Source organism: Mustela nigripes, chromosome 8 (assembly GCF_022355385.1).
Source record: "Mustela nigripes isolate SB6536 chromosome 8, MUSNIG.SB6536, whole genome shotgun sequence".
Classification (NCBI taxonomy): domain Eukaryota; kingdom Metazoa; phylum Chordata; class Mammalia; order Carnivora; family Mustelidae; genus Mustela; species Mustela nigripes.
This window is the reverse complement of record NC_081564.1, coordinates 10222004-10244519: the sequence shown is the minus strand read 5'-3', so window position 1 is coordinate 10244519 and position 22516 is coordinate 10222004. Positions and strand designations below refer to the sequence as shown.

The 22516-nt window shown below is 52.4% G+C and overlaps 1 protein-coding gene across 5 annotated transcripts in view; it reads right to left on the bottom strand.

Annotated features, from left to right (window-relative positions):
* TPCN1 (two pore segment channel 1) overlaps positions 1 to 22516 on the bottom strand; it is a 59679-nt gene that overhangs the window by 8978 nt on the left and 28185 nt on the right. For all 5 annotated transcript variants that reach the window (XM_059408485.1, XM_059408484.1, XM_059408488.1 and 2 more), the window contains 17 exons: positions 20791 to 20906; positions 14702 to 14878; positions 14215 to 14328; positions 13305 to 13435; positions 12445 to 12533; positions 10808 to 10842; positions 10095 to 10153; positions 9761 to 9860; positions 7181 to 7297; positions 6821 to 6945; positions 5981 to 6029; positions 5388 to 5451; positions 4486 to 4530; positions 2362 to 2418; positions 2221 to 2274; positions 2000 to 2072; positions 839 to 946 (listed from right to left, as the gene is read on the bottom strand). In XM_059408485.1, the coding sequence (XP_059264468.1) occupies positions 839 to 946; positions 2000 to 2072; positions 2221 to 2274; positions 2362 to 2418; positions 4486 to 4530; positions 5388 to 5451; positions 5981 to 6029; positions 6821 to 6945; positions 7181 to 7297; positions 9761 to 9860; positions 10095 to 10153; positions 10808 to 10842; positions 12445 to 12533; positions 13305 to 13435; positions 14215 to 14328; positions 14702 to 14878; positions 20791 to 20906 (1513 nt within the window). The remainder of the gene's footprint in view (positions 1 to 838; positions 947 to 1999; positions 2073 to 2220; positions 2275 to 2361; positions 2419 to 4485; positions 4531 to 5387; positions 5452 to 5980; positions 6030 to 6820; positions 6946 to 7180; positions 7298 to 9760; positions 9861 to 10094; positions 10154 to 10807; positions 10843 to 12444; positions 12534 to 13304; positions 13436 to 14214; positions 14329 to 14701; positions 14879 to 20790; positions 20907 to 22516) is intronic.

Sequence of the window (22516 nt, the reverse complement as noted above, 5' to 3'; positions counted from 1 at the left end):
CACGGACGGGAGGGGATGGCCCGAGCCTCTCGCCCACCCGAGCCCTGCTGCCCACCCTGCTGCTGGCCCAGGGGCATCCCCAGCCTCTTCTTTGGTGGAAGAGGCAGCCGTGGCTGTTTGCCACTGGTCAGCAACAGAACCAGGAGGCTCCAAGAGAGACAAGGCCTCACCCGACACAGGGAGGCAAGAAGGGAACAGAAGCCACGCCTGCAGAGGAACTGGGGGCACAGAGGCTCGGTGGCCAAGAAAGAGCCATGGTGTGTGGGGAGGAAGCGGACATCCCCCCACCCCTGGCCACCACCACAGGGGCACAGCTGTGGGTTCTTCTAGAAACACTGCCCCCGATCGTGCCCACGTCCACCTCTCCTCCTAGGAAGGACACGTATGGGATCATGGCTGGATACCACAATCCACTGGAGACACCAAGAGCTCACGACCCCCAGGTGGGAACGGGGTGCCTTACTAGTGCCCCACAGCCGTCTCTGCAGAAAAGCGGAGACCAGGGAGGGTTTTTCTTGACAAGGTGCTGTGCCAAAAATCCCCCTGCACCCTCAGAGGCTGTGGCCTTCTGGTTTAGGAACCTGAGCTCATGTGTCTCTGTGGCTGCAGGCCAAGGTCACCCGCACCATGGGCCATGCTTCCCCTCCATGGTCAGAGGCAAGCGTCACCCGCGAAGTGGGGAGATAGGCAAGCCACAGGCCCCACAAGTGGAGACAGGAGTCAGGTGCCTCCACAGGGGGTGCGTCTCTGACACCAGGCTCGTGAATCTTCTGGCACCGTCCTGCCACATCCCAGACCAGCCCCAAGGCTTTCCGCACCCTGCCCCTGCCCCTGTCACCTCAGCAGCTGGAGGGGACGCAGGACCACTATGAAATAAAAGGGCTCCATGTCGAAGGCCAGAGCCAGCAGTCCCAGGAAGGCGAACACTGTGACCGAGAAGTCGAACCTGGGAGGGACAGGGAGAAGCAAAGTCCATTCAGCCTGCCCGGGCCCACCTCCCTCCCGCGCTCCCTGCTCCCCAGTCCCCTTCTCAGTGCTCCCTTCCAGGGAACCCACATGCTGACCCCAGTAAGAGCGAGAGCCTGCAGCTGCACAGCTCTGGAAGCAGCTTCCTTCTGCCCTGGGGTTTCTGAGGCCGACTTGGCTGGACCCCAGGCACAGCATACACAGCAGGGATCAGAAATGCCCAGGAAACACCACCCCCTCCAATGCCCCAAGGTCCTACACTGGTCTAACGGCAGATGTTGGGTTATATGGGTGACCTCTGACCCCGATGAGGTCACTGAGGAAGGGGCAGGATGGGCAGGCTGGGTTCCCCGCAAGGCCAGCCAGCCAGCCCCCCTCGAGAGAGGGGGCCTTGGAGGTGTCTGTGGAACGGGGCCGAGAGCTGCTCAGGTCTCTTCACCACCCCCAGCTAGCGGCTGACTGAAGTGGGTGGAGGAGCTTCCTTCTCTGATGGAATCATTACGGAGAAGCAAAGAGCTTAGTTGTCGACGATGGGCACAGGGACTAAATGACTAGATAGAGCCAGCCAGCCTAAGGCCCCGTAAGAGGCCATGTCTAGGGGTGCCTGGGTGGCTCAGCTGGTTGAGCGACTGCCTTCAGCTCAGGTCATGATCCCAGATTTCCAGGATCGAGTCCCGCATCGGGCTCCCAGCTCCTTGGGGAGTCTGTTTCTCCCTCTGACCTTCTCCTCTCTCATGCTCTCTCTCACTGTCTCTCTCTCAAGTAAATAAATCAAATCTTTAAAAAAAAAAAAAAAAAAAGAGGCCATGTCTAGGAGGAATACGCAAGGAGGGCCCGAGAGAGTAGGACAAGGGCCTGATGCTGGCAGGTCCCAGAGCCACACGCAGAACTCTTCCTGGAGACAAAGGCCTTATCCTGTCCTTGGCCCCTCCTCCGGCCACTGCAGACCACCGCGCATGCTGTGGGTGTGTAGGGAGCGAACCCACGGCCCTCTCGGTCTCGGCCATGGTTAAGAAACACGCAGTCCACTCACAGATTCCACCCGGAGGACAGGTATTGCACGGGGCCAAGGCCAGCAACCTTCAGGAACAGCTCCACACCGTAGACTGGGAACAGGAGGAGGCAGTTAGTAGGGGCCTGACCCCAGCCCCTCCCACACCCGGCCTGAGCAGACATCGAGGCCCTTCTGAGGTTTTCCCTCCCAGGCCAGGGTTTCAGACAAGCAATTCAGCAAAGCCACATTCAGAAACCTACTAGTCAGAAAGACGACGTAACTCCAGGGCACCTGTTTGGAGAAGAAGTTCCCGCCTGTGAGACAAGAGGTGGGAGGTCAGGTGGGGCAAGGGGGCGGCAGGTGTGCCCACAGGACCGGCTGGTCCCCCGGCCAGGGCTCACCTTTCAACATGAAGGTCTCCACAAGGATCCAGACCCCGTTGACGGCCACCACCAGGTCTGCAAACAGACAGGCCCATAAGAGAGAAAATACGGATGGGTGTACGAACCTACAGCTCAGCACTGTAGCCCCCTGGCGACTTTCCCAGCAGCCCCCAGGAGATGCTCCACACACCCATGGGTTAGATCAGTGCTTTCACAGGAGCTACATCAACCAGTGGTTTCACTCAGAAAAACAGCCACAGGTTTCCAGAAGCATGCTCTATGTCGCCGTAGGGATACCAGTGGTCTCAGTAAATCCTACAGGCCATTCCACATCAGTGTAAAAGACATTTGCACATTAAAATGGTTACCCTTCCCTAGAGACAGGTGATTTTAAGACGACTACATGAGCTAGTTAGCAGAACGACATATTCATTTGGCCTTTTACACACCAGCCTCACTTCTTAGCGATCCACCCCCATGAGACAACAGCAAAACACAAATCAACGTGTCCTGCAAGCTATTTGCTGGAGAACTGTTTGTGAGAGCAAAAATCTAGAAGTGCCCTAAATGATCAACAGCGGACTGGTTGGATCAACTATGACACATTCATGAAACAGTGATGTATCAACTCTAGAAAGAAATGAGGGACATCTCCCTATATCGATGGGGAGTGATCTCTGGGATATGTGGTTAAGGGAAAAAAAGCAAAGTGGGAAAAAGTGTATATGAAGTATGCCATCATTGAGTTAAGACATGGGGATAGGAATACATATACATCTACTTATAGTTTTTAAATAATGGAAGAAGAAACCAAAATAAAAGTTACCCATTGGAGGAGGTTTGACTGGATGTACATGAGATATCCTTAAATATATTTGTTTTGTAGATCTGACTTGGAACCACATAGGTAATTTACAAAAGTATAAAACAAAGATGTCAAAACAGCAATCCCTGAAAATCAAAAATAAAATGAAATAAAGAAACCTAAATGTGTGTCCAGGTGGCAACACCGCCACTTGGAGAAAGGACTACTACAGATGACTTTAACATGTGTCATGTGAACATATTTCCCTGGGGGAGTGGTGTTCTAGTCTCTGTGTTGCTGGGACTGTGTTGGGATCGCCATCTGGAGACGGTTATGAGTCTACTGTGCGGTACAGCGAATGAGTAACTGTGTGAGTGGTATTGGGAACCAGGATTTAAGACAGAGGGGGCCAGGGGTGGGATCTGGGTATGAAAGGGTGAGGAAGTTCGGTAAAAATGCAATAGTCCTGGATTTGAATTAGAAAAGTCAGGATCAACTCCTGATATGGTTTATCTTTAAAAGCAAAATCCCACCTCTGTCCATGGAAAGGTCTAGAAATAATAACCAACTCCAAGCCATGAGCACCTTCAGCGTTTCAAACTGTGGTGTCTAAACACCATTTCCCACTAAATGGAACCAGGGTTCCTTCGAAAGGCTGAACGCCATCAGGACGCTCCATCAGTACTGTCCAAGAGGACTTCCTAGGACAACGGAAATTGCCTCCTCTGGGCTGCCCGACTGGTAGTCATTAGCTGTCTGCAGTGACTGAGCACTTGAAATGTAGCTACTGTGGCTTTTTTCATTTTAGTTGCTTAAATTTAAATAGCCACACCTGGCAAATTGCTACCACACTGGAAAACACAGCTTTAGATGTAACCACTGGATGACAGGAATGACAGGAAATACACAACAGAGGAACATGCAAAAACAAGACTGAAGGCCAACAGTCCTGTTTCTTCAACTCAGTGTCACAAGATGGAGAAAAGGGAGGGAAGAGAAACCTATAGATTGACACCGACTCAAGTGACAGAGCAACCAAACACTTCTTGTGGTTCTGAAATCTGCTTCCAAAACCTCCAGGTCTAGAGAGGGGATGATGAGCCCCAGCGAGGTGGGTACAGACAGACAGAAAGACCGGCCGTGGGGTGACAGCCGCTGATGCTGGGTGATGGGTATGTGGGCCTCATTATCCTCCCCCCACTTTTACACAGGCTTGGCATTTTCTGTAATAAAAAGTCAACCACACAGCGGCACGGCTAATCCCTTGCCTCTCCACCTTCTGGAGCGTGAAAGACTCGGGCAGGATGGGGCCTGGAGCTGCGGTATTTCACACTTACACATGAAATACTGGAAGGCCTTGGACTTCACCAGGATATTAATTCCTATTTGAAGAGAAGACATGTTAACATCGAAATCTCCATTTGCAAGAACACTTTCCCATACCACACACCTCACACACATGAGCATTCGGGGTGTTTATGCCCAGGGGTGAGGAAGGAGGACATGCTCCGAGGGCAACCCCACGCCGGTGCTCGGGCAAGAACACAGAGCCAACAGCTGCTCTGGGGAGAGCCCGGGCAGCTCGGAGCCAGAATGGAGCAGAGCGAAGCTTTGCTGGCCACCGCTAACCTTAACTTGTTGCTGGCCTCGACCCGGGACTATGTTCACCCACTTGAATAACTATCACTCCATGGAATGGAAAACCCTCTAAAGACTACAGGCTAACAGTAGTGCCCAAAGCCCTAGCTGTGGAAGAAATCACAGAATAGGCTACACCATCCTGACTATTGTTCCCAATGGCCCGCACCCGGGCTTCAGGCTTTTTGCACTCGGAATCCCCTGAGAGCTAACCACGCCCTGCAACAGAACTTCAGAACTGGCATTCAACTAAGGGGCAACACTTGGATTTGAGAATTTTGAATTTTATGCTGGGCAAGCATGATGTCAGGGACCATCTATACTCACTATATATCCTGCCACAGGAGGATAGCTGGAATCCGTTATTAGGCCCAAAAGCAGGTTTTGAGAAGAGAATTGATAATGCGGTCCTATTACCTTTTTAAAAACTGCACTTACCTGCCTGCTGGGGTGAGCGCACTGTCTGCCTCTGGTACGCACACATCCAGACACACGTGTACACACACACCCAGGGAGCAGGCTCTTCAAATGCTTGTCTATGGTCTCTGGAAGCCTCCATCTGTCCCCAGCTGCCCAGGTGTCATACTCAGGTCAACCTTACCTTTGAAGATGAGGAATGCTGTTCTGGGAAGCTCATCAAACCAGTGTTCTCGATTTCTCTTGGCCTGGCCAGGAGACAGGGCCATGGAGAGGGGTTGTGAGGATGGTGAGCAGAACCTTGCCCCCGGGGTCAGGCTGCCGCTTTCCTGCCCTGCGCCCTGGCTAACTTGGGGAACAATGAAAACACTCAGGGGCGGAAATAAGGACCGTGACGCCACTGTCCACGGAGCCTGTAAGTGGTGCCACGCACCTGCCTTCTTTTCGTGTAATCCTGAAGGTGACTGTAGGTAGGGATCATTGTTCTGCCATTTTCCAGGTCAGACGAGCCTTGGGAAGGTTCGGTAACTTGCCCAATGTCTGTGACTAACGGGGTCTACCCGAGATTCAGTGCTCCTAACGAGGAACCTGCAGGGCAACTGTCAGGGCATGTGGGAGGCCTGCAGTGCGGGGCGCCAAGCCGAGAGCTGGGAGGTGCTCCAGCCGGGAAGGAGCTGGGCCTCCGGGGCAGTGGGCCTCATCCCCCCTCCCCCCAGCAGCCGGCCCTACTCCCTCTCCGGCTCTCTGGTCTTCGGTCCCGCACACACAAGCACTCACCTTCCACTTCAAGGCAGCGACTTCATAGATGTCATAAAAGTCCTTTAGGCTGTTGTAAGCAACATGAAAAGGTTAAAAAAAAATCAGAACTTGTTCCCACTGAGCTTCAGGTCTCCCTTGTCCACCTGCGGTCCTTTCAATGGGGGAGGGGACACCCCCAAGTTTCAGCACCTGGGGCCCCTGGGACCCTTACCTGGGTCTCCTCCCTCCAGGTGCCACACATACTGAATCTGCTTCGTCTACACTGACCACAGACACCGTTCATCGCCCCTGGATGGCTGTAACTCTTAGACAGGCCTCTGCTAGCAGAGGACTTCATGGAAGACCGGGGGCTGAGTTCAGCCCAAACAGAGCTCGGTTACTGCTGTTTCTAAAGCTGGCCCGCTTCCTTGCCCAGAAAGAAGGGTTCTGATCATCAGAGGTCTGGAACACCAAAACTGCCCATGCAGATCTCAGGGCTGGTTCTGGAGGCTCTGCCAGGGCTGAGAGCCTGTGTGTGAGTGTGTGCGTGTGTGCATGTGCGCCCACCCGGCCCTGGGGCTCTGCTTGCAGAGCGTTACCCCACCTCGCTCAGGGCTGAGAGCAAGTGGCGGGGCCGGTCCATTTCATGAGCCTGCGCATTCCTTTTCTGTCAAGCCAGCTTGAACTGGGTTTGGCCTGGACTTCTGTTACTTGTGAAAAGAAACCTGATGCACGATACCATCTGCATGTAGAAGAATCTCTGTGGGGAAAACTCGTCTCTACAAGCGTCTTTGCCCCCCACCTGCTGGGGCCTTTGCCCGCTGCGGCTCTGCCTCACAAGCGCCTTTGGCCACCCAGCCCCACCTGGTCCAGTCCTACCTGAGCAGAGGTGTGTTGCTCTGATTCAGGGCCTTGAAAGTCAGGTAACGCTCCCTGGCACTCATCCGGGGCCTGTAGAAGCGCATCAGGCCTTCAAACTGCCTGTAGGAGATGCCGGCGGGCCTCTGCGGGGACAGGGCAGACGGCCGTGTGAACGCAGGAAGATGCAGAGCCCAGACTGCCCCTTCCCTGGGGGGGACGCCCAAGGACAACAAGGGATCCCAGGGCACCCAGCTCTTCCCTGTTCTCCCAGGGGCACCACTCCTGGCTGCTGGCCCTGCCATGCTTCGGGGGCTGCTCGGGGCAAGTGAGGGGCAGCAGGGACCACTCCCCTGCCAGGTCCACCCCAGCTGTCCCTACCCGCTGGCTGATGAGCAGGCGGTAGGCGTGCTGGATGGCGGTTCGCTTGTGCAGCAGCAGGGACTTGAATTTGCGTTTCTCAATGTCGTTGAAGGTGTCGAACACCACAGCCAGAAGCTATGAGCAAAGAACACAGGACCTGGCTCCCCTGCTGGGTGGGGCCTCAAGGGGTTGGGCGGTTCCAGCCACACCCCCCAGGGGGTGGGGCTTGAGAAGACCCTCCCACCTGCCCCTTATATAGGAAGTTTGTCTCTAAGCATCAGCAGGGGAAGGCCATCCACGGCTATTTCTAAGTTTTCTCTCGGATACATGAAGTCATTATTCTATTTTCCTCCAAGTGCTCCTTTCCACCCAAGCACATGACAGGCTGGGCAGGGTTCTAAGGGGAAGCGGCAAGAGAAACACACTGGGTTCTACACCCAGTTCGGCCCAGTCTCATGGCCAGAGAGCCTGGGTCCATCCCAACTTCCAAACAGGAAGGAGCGCGGCTGCACAGGACGCTTCTTCCCGCCAGCCCCCCTTGCTCCCTGTGAGTCACGGCTCCATGCATGGCCCCAAAAATCAGGGCAGTGGGGCAGTCTGCCCTCCAGGGCACAACATTCCCAGGCTGCCTAATTCCAGAGCTGGCGTATTAATGATACAGTCTGCGTTATCGAAGGGCACCGGGAGGGCGGGAGCAGCATTCAGAGAAGGCTTTTTTGGAAACGCTTTCTTTTCCTCTCGAAAATATTTTGAGGGAAACTCTCTTGTCTTCTCCATCCCTCTGAAGGGGTCCACCATCACTCCCCTTTAGATCAAGGGAGGGTCAGCAAACTTTTTCTGTAGCGGGACAGACAGCAAATATTTCAGGCTCTGAAGGCCAGATGGTGTCTGTTAAAACTACTCAACCTTGCAGCTGTAGCACGGAATCAGCCACAGATGATGCATAAACAAATGGACATGGCGGTGGGCCAATAAAACTTTATTTATAGAAACAGGCGGTGGGCTGGCTTTGGCCAGGAGGCTGCAGTTTGCTGACCCATGCCCTAGATTTTCGCAGCTCTAAATATGTTACAAATGGAAGCAAATCAGTCACACAGAATATATTTTTATGATTCTAAACTGATGACAGTACATAAGAACTATAACATGTATATAGATAGCCAGCATTTTGGTTTTAAAGAATTAAAAAAAGGAAAATATTTTCCTTTTTAAGACTTCCAGTTTTTAGGACATTTCACAAGTCTACCCCAGGGCAAGTGCTTTCCATTTCTACAGTGGGCCTAACTGTGGGAAGCAGGGTAAGGACGCTCTTGAAAGGATAAAAATAATCACAAGACTTGGGCCACCTGGCTGGCTCAGCTGGGAGAGCATATGATTCTTGATCTCAGTGTTGTGAGTTCCAGCACCACACTGGGTGTACAGATTACTTAAAAATAAAATCTTAAAAATAATAATAAAACATAAGCCGAGGGGCCACCTGGGTGGTTCAGTCTGTTAGGCATCTGCCTTCGGCTCGGGTCAAGATCTCAAGGTCCTGGGATGCGTTTCCTTAACGGGCTCCCTGCTCAGTGGGGAGGTCCCCTTCTCCCTCTGCCTGCCGCTTCCCAATTGTCCTCTCTCTCTCTCTGACAAATAAATAAATAAAATCTTTAAAAAAAACTAAAAATAATTAAAAAATAAATGCAAGACTTGATAAAGCTTCTCTGATAGTTCTGGCACTGACGTGTGCTCTCGACGTGGGCCTGACGTTCAGCCTCCTCTTCAGGGCGACCTGCTGATGGCAGGAACCTTCCTGGTGGCCAGGTGGGCCTCGGCAAACACCCCCAAAGTTCCCAGTGCGTGCGGGGACATCATGTTCTTCTGAGCAGAGGGTGCCCTGTGTTGGCTTTTCTGATGGTTCCCGGTTGGTGGGGGGTGGGGAGGTAAACAGACGCGTGGGTGCAGCGGGCTCTGCGGTCCGACCAGCTCACCGGGCCGCCCCACACTGTGTGGCTGTGGGCAAGTCACTGTGCCGCTCTGGCCCCCAGTTTCCGCGTTGGTATGCTGAGAATTGTAATAGTAGCTCCAGGGGTTTTGTGATAAATCATTTAATCCTCATATATAAAGCACTTTGCCCAATGCCTGGCCACGGCTTTCATAGTTCTTTTATTATTTATTTATTGATTTAGGGGGAGAGAGGGAGAGCACAGGTGTGTGCGGGGATGAGGGGAAGAAGGGGCGATCTCACGACCCTGAGATCATGACCTGAGCTGAAATCAAGAGGTGGTCGCTCAACTGACTGGGCCACCAGGCGCCCCAACCAGCTTTTATAGTTAGTCTGACTCATGTTTGCTGGAAAACAAACAGCCCCAGGTGGCCTGACCTAGCAGGCTGGCTCCAGTGCTAACGGCTCAGCAGCACCACCTTGGGGAGGCTACGCCTCTGTAAGCAGCGGAACTCAGGTCCCCGCAGGGTGTTTGTTGCCACGCCACACTTGACCATGACCTGGGACCCCTCCCCAAAGGACGCCACGAACGGTCTCTACTTCATCCCCTCGGTGCCCGGTGCTGTGCCGGCTGGGATGGCAGCTCCAAGGGGGCGAGACATGTGCTCACTCACCAGGTTCATGATGAAGTACAGCTCGATGGAGAGGTAGACGATGAAGAAGACACAGGACCAGGGGTTCCGGGAGTAGGAGGGCATCATCACGTCTGGGAAACTGGATGTGCAGAGCATTACCGCAGGGCCCCCCAGCTTTCTCCCCTTCTCCGTCCTCCCAGAGGACAGCTCTCTGTTCTGCCTTCCCTCCTCTCAGTCCATGGGCTTCGAGCTCATCAGGCCACCCCCATCCCCAGGCACCTGTCTGCGCGCGGGTGTGGAACATTCTTGGCTGAAAAGAGAAGACCCTGGGGCACCGGCAGAGGGCCCAGGCCCAAGCAGAGCCCACACTCACTTGGCTGTGGTCAGAAGGACAAACAGACTGACGATGCTGTTCTCCAGCGTGCTGAAGTACTGTAGGGAAAGAAGGCAGAAGAATGCACTGGCACCAGAAACAGACCGCCATGGGCCACCTGGAGTGCCCTGGCCTGTCCTCCCCTCCCACCCCACCAACTCCGCCTCCTCCCAAGGAATCCTGCGGAGGACAGAGGAAGGAGCAAATGCGGAGTCCAGCTGCCTCTGCCTTCCTGAACTCTGCGCTTCTGGCAGAAGCAGACCATTGACTGGGACTATGATCCTGGAAACGTGTCTCAAGGGCAGGAAGGGGGATTCCCTTGGTGCTTAAAGAAGGGAGCAGTTCAAGTATGGGACAGGAGCTTTCCAGCGCCATAAGTTGGGCTGAGAGACCTTCCTATTGTGGCCGTGGTCAAACATTCCCCTGAGGGGAAAGTCCCCACATAAAAAAAGGAAACAGATAGGCATGCCTGGATGGCTCGGTCGGTTAAGCATCTGACTCTTGATTTCAGCTCAGGTCATGATCTCAGGGTCATGGGGTCAAGCCCCACATTGGCGTGGAAACTGTGTAAGATTCTCTCTCTCCCTCTGCCCCCTCCCATGCACGCATGTGCTCTCTCTCTCTCTCTCTAAAAACAAGCAAGCAAACAAAAAATTTTTTAAAACACCAAGAATGACAACAAAAAAAGAAAGACAAACACAGAGATTACTTACAGGGTCTGAAGGATTAGGGGAGAACAAGTAGAAACCTAGAAGGTGGCAGAAAACATAAAAAAAGGTTAGAGCAGAGGACCCCAACCCAGACATGAAAGGATTGCACTAATGTAAACGAGCGCAGGGGGGCAGAGGGAGAGCATCAGGGAGTGGTGGGGACTCGGGCATTCTGGGCAACACTCCGTGCTCTGTCTGAAGGAGCAGGTGTGCTTGGACATGGCAGAAATGTTGCCCTTTGGAGATGTGGCCCAAGAACCACTGAAAAGGCCACATGTACAGCACGATGGCTAGTTAACAACACTATCATGTATTTGGAAGTTGCTCAGAGAGTAGATCATATATCATCTATTTGAAAGTTCTCATCACAAGAAAAAAAGCTATAACTGTATGGGGATGGATATTAACAAGACTTACTGTAGGGATCATGATATACACAAGCATCAAGTTGTTATGTTATGCCCCCAAAACTAATACGATGTTATATATGACAATTCCATCTCCAATTTGTTAATTAAAAAAAAAGATTAAAAAAAATCAGGGCTGGAAATCTGTATTTTCAGGCAAGAAATCTAATTTTTAAATGTTGGCTCAACATTTCCAGACCAAGGCTGGACTTGGAAACCAGACTGCTGGTTTGCAATTTTGGTTTGCGGAACAGGACAGCCAAGTAACAGTTCCGAAGGGATCCCCTTGTTCTCTTATGGCCCAGAGTCCCGAGAGGGGACCACTAGTAGCCTCCGTCTTGGAATAGGCTATTCCCTGAGTCCCTGAAGTTCTGAGTGGGGAAAGGGGAGAAGCTTTGACCTCAGGAGAAGTAGCCCCCTTGGAGCAGAAAGGGAATTCTGTAGAGACCAGGGGTGGTAAGGGGCAGGGCAGGAGGTGACCCGGGAGCCAATGGCTCAGCGCACAGCAATCAGAAGGGCCTGAGGCGCTGGCCTTAGAGGCAGGGCTCTCTGGTTCCCCTGTCTTCACCATCCCAGGTCCAAAGAAGAGACTCCAAGCTTCCCAGCCATGTTCCAGAGTCTCCACTGTCTAAGCCCTGTGTCTGGATGTGGCTGTCACATTAATATCTGGCCTTATCTAAAGAGGCAAGGCTTCTCCAGGGTTCGAAAGGCCATGATCTTGCTTTTGAACCTGGGGAGGCTGAAGTGTGCACATGCTCCCCAGACACACACCCTGGACAAACTCTCACAGATGGTGCGAGCATTCCCAGCTGTGTGATGTATAATAGTGAAAGCAGAAGAAACTTCGCAGGAGGGCACACACACGTTACGTGACCACTTATGTAAGATGCTTCACTATGCAAAGCAATCGCACTTACTTGTGGTTGAAGGAAACAGGAAGTGTAACTATAGAGATATGTGTGTGCGACGGTAGCCTAGGTCAGGCGGGAGCTCTGACGGGAAAGGGAACTGACCTCGCGGAAAGATACAGCGTGGCTCCCGTTTTCTTCCTAATAGTGGATCTCCCAAGTTGAAGGTCATGGGAGTTGAACCACTTGTGAGACCTTTCTGGATGTTTTGTTCTGTTTTGTTTTGTTTTTTCCTTTCTGGACTTTTAACACTGTCAAAGTCAATGCTCCTTCAGCCGTGGCTTTGATGTTCAGGGGCCGCCGGCCCTGGGGTGCATGGACTCACCAAGGATGGCAAAAATGACCATGAAGAAGAGCAGCAGCAGGAGGATGTCCATGAAGGGTGGCAGGGACTGGAAGATCTGGCGCAGGTTGCTGCGGAGAGAGCGGGGCAGGAAGGGGTGAAGCGGGGAGGGCTGTCTGGAACTCTAGGGGCAAGATGGGGACCTGGGGCTCCTGATTCACACACTAAGTCCCACTGCACCCTGGTCTGTGACAGGTGCGACACACGCAGCCCCTCCCCTTGCTCATGGAGCCCTAGAAGACAAGGGCCCTGTGAGTGACAGAGGGAAGGCCAGAAGGCCAAGTGCACGGCCTCGGGCACAAAGCTTCCCTGAGCGGGATGTGGGATACACAGAGACATTTGGGGGCCATCTGCTCCTGGGACACTGGCTTCCAGCTTTGAGGATAGGCCTGAAGAATGAACCGCTAGTCTGCTCTCATCAATAGTGCCCCAGCCAAGAGATTTTCCAGATGGATCCTTCAGAACTACGCTTATCTCCAGGCTGGTGGGCAGGCTGAGTCCAGCACCCCCAGGCTCAGTGGGGGTGTCAGCCTGCCAAGTTGGAGCTGGGCTGCCGCCGCTGCTGTGTTTCAGCAACTGATGTGCTCAGAGAGAGAAGCCAGCCCCAGGAGGCTGCAGGTAAGACAGGGGAGACCCCAGACCCAGTGCCAGGAAACCAAAATCTGAGCAGACTCCCACCTCCTGCTCCATGTGGGTTGAGCGGCTGGGAAAAGTGAGCGTACTATGTTCTCCCAGCGTGTAGGACTCATCTTATCACTACTTGACTCACTGGGTCCTGCTCTACAGGCCCAGAAGGTCCAGGCCAGGCCAGGATAGCAAGCATCTCGTTCCCCAGGCCTTACCGCCGGACGCCCCCGCAGTACCGACAGTCCACCAGGAAAATGCAGCGCAGCGCCCGGGTCACACGCACATGGGACGTCTGCCGTACCAACACCACGATGGCCTCGATGAACTGCACCACCAGCACGGAGGTCTGGGGGTGGACAGGCACAGAGCACCATCAGCCCCTCCAACCCAGCAAATACCCAGAACAGAGGGCCGGCCAGGTCCTGCCAACTCTGGGCCCGAGAGGCCCTTCCCTTCTCTCCAGCTCTCTTGGGCCTCCCCCAACTTTAAGCAGTCCCTGGAGACAAGCCCGGTGGCTGCTGACACAGGCGTGTGGCCCCAGGAGAAGGAAGCCACAGGCAGAGCTCCCCTAGCTTGACGGGCAGAATGGCTGCCCCTCTGCCCAGCCACGTCTGCCCACCCTCTGCCTTCGGCTCGCCCCACACCACTGGGGCCTGCAGGGCTTCCTGATCTGCCGTTCCTCGGGCACATTCTCCTGGACAAGTGTGTGTGCTTTTTACGCAGCAAAGCGCACTCTGCTGTGTTCCCACTCACTGCACAGAGAGAGCCGTAGGTTACTGGCCTGCTCGGCATGGGCCTGGAGGCCAGACAGACCTGGGTTTGAATCCTGAGCCTCTGGGGTTTAGGTCCCATTCTCATCTGGGTGGCAGGGTGTAAACTAGGAAGAACAACACGTCTCCTGCAAAGGCTGTCATGCCGGGGCCTGGCACACACTAGATGCCAAATCCCGGTGACTCCTGTTAGCAGCACCATGACCTCTGGAGCAAGGCTCCGTAAGGCGAGGACGGGCCCGGGGGCCACACTTCTGAGGGCAGGGCTCAGACCATGGGAGATGTGGAATCAAACTGAAGATACAGGCTTGACGGGAATGTGGAAGACAATGCCATACACAGATGGACCCATCACCTTGACCATGGTCCGTCTATGCCGGATGAAGGTGTGGAGGCCCAGCCACCGCAACTTCATGCAGAGTTCAAACACAACCACCATCAGGGCGAACAGCTCCAGGGTCGCGTGAACCTGCAACAAAGGGTGTGGGGAAGATAGCCCATCACCAGCCCCCCGTCTCCCTCTCCCCTGCCCAAGGCTGGAGATGGTGTGTGGCAGGGCTCATCAGGTGCAGTGCTCACTGGGAACCAAGGTGTGGCCCATGGTCCTAAGTGAGGCAATCAGATGGCACCCCACCCTGGAATTTACCAGTGAACCAAATCACGGGGGTGGGGGGTGTATTCATTTTAGCAGGGACCCCAGGCAAGAATGGTGATCCACTGTGGCTCCTGAACCTCTATGATCTCCCCTCCCCACCACCGGGCTGCTCTGTTTTACATCTGCTCATAGTATGTGCCCTTCCAGAACGTTCCCTGTCCGGTATGCCACGGAGACGGACACTCACGTAAATGCCGAGCCGGAGCGCGGGGACGGCGGGGGCCTCACACAGGGAGAGCAGCAGCAGGAGCAGGGCTGTGGACAGCTCCATCAGGTAGAAGAGGTGGTTGTGTGCGAAGAGGTAGGCCGCCAGCGCTTTGGCGTTCTTGGGGTGGGTGAAGAACTTGTCATTATTCTCGCCTTCCTGAGGAAACGAGAGCAGGGTGGGCGAATGGACCTCGGGATGAGACACCTCGGGGTGCCGTGGGCAGAGAGGAGGAGGCCCCCGGCGGACAAGCAGAGTCGGGCCAGAAATGGAAGATGATGGGAGATCGAAAGTGTTATCTTCGGGCGCTTGGGTGGCTCAGTCGGTAAGCGTCTGCCTTCGGCTCAGGTCACGATCGCAGGGTCCTGGGATCGAGTCCCATGTTGGGCTCCTTGCTCCGTGGGGAGCCTGCTTCTCCCTCTCCCTCTGCTTGTGCTCTTGCTCTTTCAAATAAATAAATAAAGTCTTTTTTTTTTTTTTTTAAAGCATTATTTTCACCAAACTGCACCCCTGTCAAGTCTGCTGCTGGGGCTCCTTCCCAAAAACCACCTGGAAGAATCAAAGAATAGTCCCCAAGAGAATGAACAGCAGCGACACATGTGAGCCCCTCAGCGGCCAGACTCCCATGCTCGGAAGTGTCTGTGCAACGTAACAAACTGGGGGTCGGGGTGAGCAAACACTGCGGAGTCCTGCTTCCCCACGCCTCCCTGGAGAACGCTCAGAAAGTCCCTTCCCCTTCTTCAACTGCCAAGGGGCTAACATGTGTCCTTACTCATTAGGCTCCCCCAAGACACTTAGGATGGGGTGTGGGGTACGGCAGGCTCCCGGCAGATGTCGCCTGTTATTATGATTATGATACTAACATTGAGAAGAAAAGGAGCCTGAAAATACCGTATATTATATATAAGGTACACACACACACACACACACATAAAATATGTTCTGCTTCTTACTTTCTTGACTATTTCACCTCCTTTCCAAACCCCTGCACAATGACAGGCCTTGCCCTGATTGCCGCGCTCCAGTGATAATGGGACAGGAGCCGACCCTGACTGAGTGCCCCCCAGACCAGGCCCTTCCCTGAGCCCTAGACCCTCCTTCACCCCTGACCATGGCCTTCTCAAGTGGGTGCTCTTATTCCCCCATCTGACAGATGAGTAAATCGAGGGACAGAAGCTTCAGGAGCACCTGAGCTTCTGGAGCCAGGCCATCTGGGTCCCGTGCTCGGGCTCCGTGACTAGCCTCCAGCTACTGACGTGGAGACTAAGTGACAGAGCCCCGGGAGCGGCCCACCTGTCACTACGACCAGATGACATTCCAGGGCCACCCCCCAACCCCCGTTCAGGTCAGCCTTCTAGTGGTGGTGGTTGGTGGGGGTGGGGGGGGTCTTCACTGCCTCTCTGGAACTAGTGGGCGTGGGGAGGAGGGTCGCCCCGCCTTACCCGCCCTGTCGCATCTGCACCCCAGCCAGCTGCCAGCGCGGAGTGGAAATTACTTGGTAAAGCTCTGCATGCGTCGCCGAGCTTTAGCACTTCTGAACTGGGGGCAACGCCGCCCCCCGCACCGGCCCCCTCACCCAGCCCGGCCCGGAGACACCCGCTCCTCACCCCTGGGGTGCCGCGGGCAACTAGTGTTTCAGTCTCAGGGATGCCACCCAACACCCTCAAATGCACGGAGCAGGGGAACGAGATATCCGGCCCCAAATGTCAGAGGTGCACCTGGCTCATCACTTCCGGCACCAACTCTCCGCTAGACTTTTCCCACCAGCTTCATTTCCTGGAGAGGGAAGTGGCGGAGCCAGAAAGGACACCCAGGCCCCCTGACCCAGAGCCCTCTGGCAGCATTCCAGCTGTCCTGGATGAGTCAGACCTTCACCTCTTCCAGCTATTCAGCTCTTCTGAGATCAAGGTCACCCTCCACAGGCCCACAACCCTCATCCCAGGGAGGAGATCACCATAGTGATTCCTGCTGAACCCACAGGCTAGCAGAAGGAGGGCTCTAAGCCCAGAGGGGCCCACTGTGCCATGGAAAGCAGTCTGGCCTGGCAAGGGATGTTATCAGATCTCACCCAGCGTAGTGCCTGCTACACACAATAGGTGTTTCATGGCAGTTTGGTAGGATGAACCACTCCCGCCAGAGATCACTTCTCCAGGCCACAGCCCGGCCTGAGAACTGCCCAGTAGCTGTGGGAAGGGGAGCTCTGCCCTCGGCTGTGGTTTGTGAGGTAGCCTGGAGCGAGTCACTTCCCCAAAGCCAAACACATCACTGCCCTTGTTACCAAAAACTAAAGACAAACCAGAGTCCCGTCCGGGGCAGGCCAGACAAAGGGAACAAACATCCCGGCGGTCAAACAGCGGGCATGCTGGGCCAGCCTGGTTCGCGGTCCTGTGATCTGTGCAGGGCTGTGGTTTGTACCAGCACCGCTGTGGCCGGGGGGACACGCAGAGGGATCTGGGAAGCCTCTGGCTTGGATTACCAGCAAATGCAATTCTCGGGTAATGTCTTCCAGTAAATAGCCAGGAATGAAGGTCTGGCTAGCGGAAACCACTGGCAGGGGGGCTTGGGTTTCACATCTAGGGTGAGAGAACTGCCAGCAGAGACAGAATAAGATCTCCAGCACCAAGGATAGAGCGATGAGAACACTGGCCTTGTTTCCTGGCCGCTGATCACGAACTACATTAGGAGAAATCAGACAGGCCAGTTGTGTATGACTTCTGGCTTTGCTCTCTGCTCCCTAGGGCAGAAATTCCACCCAGGAAACCAGTCCTGTCTCAGAGGCACAAGGACTGAGGAGCAGAGCAGAGCACATGGTTCCCGAGGATGAGCGAGTCAACAGGCCTCAGGTACCCTCCAGGCGGCAAGGGGCCAATTACTCAAGCACTCCGACCACCCGCTCAGCCGAACAGCAGGAGAAAGACCATCTGACACGGCTACGCCCACCCACTCCCAGAAATGGCCACGACTAATGTTCCCAGGCATCCAGGTATGGTTTTTATTTTTATTATTTTTTAAAAAAATGATGCATTGTTGGTAAGATAATTCAAGTAACACACAGGATTATAAGGCAGTAAAAATTCCATCAGCCAAAGATAATCACCTTTAATATTTAGATGAACAACTTTCCAGATGTGAATGGGGAAATCTGTGTGCACACACATGTGTATGCTGCTATATACATGTATGAACCTAAGTGTGTGTGTGTGTGTGTATATAAATATTACACAAAAATTATCACACTCTACCTGCCATTCTGTGGCCTCTTTTTCACATGGCCCACTTTTAAATGGTTACATGTGGTCAGTTATAGAAATGGAGGAACAATGTGGAGAAGAAAGAGCGTCGCTTGGAGGTGAGCTGGACATGGTTTAAATCCACGCTCGTAACTTATTAGCTGGATGGCCTTGGACTCCTTTAGTTCCCCTCAGTGTCGGCTGCTAGTCTGCAAATGGAAGATGATCAAAGCACTTTGGGAGGCGATTGTTAGAATGTGACTCACTTAGAAATAGATATTTTTATCACTAATGTTCTCAGCCGCTTAAGGAGAGAAGGAATTACCAGATTTCTGAAGTCCCCCAGGCCATCCTACCTCTGTGTTTTGACCCACTCCGTGCTCTTCTCCAGCATCTAGTCAACCTCGGAGTAGGTGACAGTGCACGGGTGACCCTGGGGGACTCTGCAAGATCATTAACAGACATGCCTGAGCTCGCCAAAATGTCTCTGAAACATTACTATTGCTTCAACTTGGGTCAGAATGCACTGGCTGAGGGTACGACTTGTGTGACCCCACATAAGACATGAGCAGCAGGGGTGCCTGGGTGGCTCAGTGGGTTAAAGCCTCTGCCTTCTGCTCAGGTCATGATCCCAGGGTCCTGAAATCGAGGCCCATGCTGGGCTCTCTGCTCAGCAGGGAGCCTGCTTCCCCGCCCCCCGCCAATGCCTGCCTCTCTGCCTACTTGTGATCTCTCTGTCAAATAAGTAAATAAAATCTTAAAAAAAAAAAAAGACATGAGAAGCATAAAGACAATTGAACGATCACCAAACAAATATCCAAACGTAATGCAATCCTCCAAAAGAAGTAACCAAACACGTACTTGCAATGTGAGAGCTGCTTCAAAGAGAAAAGATTAGGGGAAATTATTATTCAAATGAATTTCAGAAAGATTCCGTTTCCTCACCTAGACTCTTGCTCCTTGCACACAAGAAACAGAGATCTCACAGTGACAGGAATGGCAAGATTATGGCAATGGTGCAGACAGTGCGACTGGCAGTTAAGAGGCAATACCCCTTTTGGAGAACACTCAATAACTGTACATCAAGGGCCCTAGAAATGTTGATACTTCCCGTCTGGTAATTCCACTTCCTAGAGGCTTTCCTAATAAAACGATCCTGGATATTAAAGAGAGAAATAGCTCTTTGTGTAGATGGTCCTCGGATTATAATTTATAATAGGGAAATGCGTAATATATAATAAGGGAACCATAAAAAGGGAAAATACCCAGCCTTATCAGGATAGTTTAAGTAAATTAGGATACATTTACCAGATATAATTATAAAAGTCATTAAAATTTGTTATAGGAGTTATAATAACAGAAGAAAAAAGCTTCCAGGAGTGCCTGGGTGGCTCAGTGGGTTAGGCCTCTGCCTTCAGCTTGGGTCATGATCCCAGGGTCCTGGGACTGAGTCCCATATGGGGCTATCTGCTTGGTGGGGAGCCTGCTTTCCCCTCTCTCTGCCTGCCTCTCTGCCTTCTTGTGATCTCTGTCAAATAAATAAATAAAATCTTTTAAAAAAGAAAAAATGAGGGACATCTGGGTAGCTTAGTGGGTTACGCCTCTGCCTTTGGCTCCGGTAATGATCTCAGGGTTCTGGGACTGAGTCCTGCATGGGGCTCTCTGCTCAGCAGGGAGCCTGCTTCCCATCTCTCTCTGCCTGTCTCTCTGTCTACTTGTGATCTCTCTCTCTCTGTGTCAAATAAATAAAATCTTAAAAAAAAAGGAAAAAAAAAGAAAAAAGCTTCTGTTACACACTATGGGGAAAAAAAAGACTATACAACTGTGACTTTAAAATTAACTTTACAGGGGCGCCTGGGTGGCTCAGTGGGTTAAAGCCTCTACCTTCAGCTCAGGTCATGATCCCAGGGTCGTGGGATCGAGCCCCGCATCAGGCTCTCTGCTGGGCAGGGAGCCTGCTTCCTCCTCTCTCTCTGCCTGCCTCTCTGCCCACTTGTGATCTCTATCTGTCAAATAAATTAATAAAATCTTTTAAAAAAATTAACTTTACAAAACACATAAAACCTATGTATTATTCTTTAATAATGCTGACAGTGACTTAGGTGGACATATTTTCCACAACCCCTTTGTGCCTAAACTTACCACAATGAGCATGTGTTACTTTTTTTTTTTTTTTTTTAAAGATTTTATTTATTTATTTGACAGAGAGAAATCACAAGTAGATGGAGAGTCAGGCAGAGAGAGAGAGAAGCAGGCTCTCTGCTGAGCAGAGAGCCCGATGTGGGACTCGATCCCAGGACTCTGAGATCATGACCTGAGCCGAAGGCAGCGGCTCAACCCACTGAGCCACCCAGGCGCCCCGAGCATGTGTTACTTCTACAAAGAAAGTTTTTTTTTTTTTGAAAGAGAAAAAAAAAAACCAAAAAACATAAAACCAACCAGTACCAAGCAAGAAACAGCAAACCTGAAAGCAAATTAACAGGAAAGAAATAAAGGTCTCTAAGTTCCCATAATGGGCAACAAACCCCTGCTACAGTGTAACATATTTAAAGAAACTCCCCCCTCAGGAACTGGCTGCCAGTGTGCCCCGAGGCCAAGTGGATAGACTCAGGGAGACTCCGGCAGGCAGGGCCACATGCTGGTGGTCACAAGAAAGTCCACACACATCGCCCTGCTCGTCTGAGCATGATCATGTAAGCTCTCCCCACCTTACAGATGAGAAGCTCACACACGGAGCCGGGACAAGAACCAAAGCCAGAGCTCTGGGGCTGTAACAGAACCCTGGCCGCACAACTCGGCCAAGAGGCACCGGAAACAGACATCCCGATCGGAGAGACTCACCTGGAGGTAGATTGCTGCCTCTTGATAATTGATCTCCCAGTTGTGTCCGGTGGGACTCTCATCCCCTGAGCCTAGACTGGGGGTCCGGGAGTCGTGGACGGCATAGCTGCCTCCATCTGCATAGGAAGGGGAGAGGGATTCACTTACAACCCAGGCTCAAGAGAATAAAGGCACTATTCACCAGAAGAAAAGGCTCATCTGCTCACACATATATCCCATTATCTACAAGTCAGTGCTAGAATCCCTGGAATAATAGCAAGGATTAGCACGGCTAATTAAAAATGCTTTTCATTCTCTCGTTAAATGAAAGAAGCGAGTGCAAGAGAACACATATAAAATGCTATCTTTTGTGTAAAAAAAAAAAAAGGCGGGGGAGGCAACAGGAAAACATACAGGTATCTATCTTTACAAAAAGAAACAAGGATACATTTACTTACAAGGGGTGCAGGGGGCAGTGTAGAAGTATCACTCAAAGGGAGTGATCCTTCTGAACACATTTTTTAAAAAGATTTTTTAATTTATTTAGAGAGAGCAAGTGAGCGAGCAGGAGAGGGGGAGAGAGAGGATCTCAAGCTGACTCCACAGTGAGTGCAGAGCCAGACACGGGCCTCAATCTCACGACCCTAAGATCATGACCTGAGCTGAAATCAAGAGTCAGGTGCTTAACCAACTGAGACACCCAGGCGCCCCTTTTTTGTACATTTTTGACTTTTGGAGGCATGTTAATATTCTACATGGTTAAAACAAAAATAACTGGATTTGTTTCCCGGTGCAGGGTCATTTGCTTTTGTTTTTGTTTTTCCCTGCTGATATCCAGGCCTGTTCACTTTCAGTAACACTGAACCCATCTGCCTTTGGAGAACCTCCTCTCCCTCCCTACTCTGCACCCATGCTTTATCTCCAGCCGACTCCACCCCTGGCTCGCGGCAGGTGCAACAGAAGCCCTTCTTTTCCCTGGACAGGCATTGGTTCAGGCTGGCGGGGGCAGAGTGGGGGTGGTATTCTATCTCGGGCCCAGCTAATGAGGGTTGAACATGGACCTTTTCCTGAAGCACTCAAGAAGGAGGGGCTCTTTCTGTGTTGGGGCAGGTGGCTGCCTCTGCCGCCACCATGTGAGGGAAGCCTACCTGAGAAGAAAACTGACAGGGAACATAAGAATCACAGAGATAATATTAGTTCCACCCTGGGACTGAGATGTGCCCGATTCGGACCTCCTAGCATTTCCAAAATCTGAGCCTATAAAGATCCTTTTATACTTAAGCCTGTCTGAACTGGGTTTGTCACAACCCTCACGTGTGTCCACGGATACGTGGTAAGCAAAGGCACTAAGAGATGTCTTTCAACTTGTTAATTTATTGGGAAGTTTTGTCATCAACTTGACCATAAATTCACACTCAGACTGATCCTCCTCCAGAAAAATAAAGAATGAAGTTATGTTTGGATAAGGAGCTATGCACAGAGGTGGCAGGAAGCAAATGTGTAAAGCTCACCACCCGACAGGAAAGGGGAGGAAACTGGCAAGGGTCCTACCTCTGCAGAGTCCTACCTGGTCCTTCTAAGCTTGAACGGCCAGCCAAGGGCAGCTGGGTCCTGCAAAGCTCTTCTCCACCCACTTCTAAAAACAACTTCATGTAGGTATATCTGACACACAGTAAAATGCACAATCTGGTATGTTCTAATATAGGCACACGCTTGTGAAACCACCACTACGATCAAGATCACACAT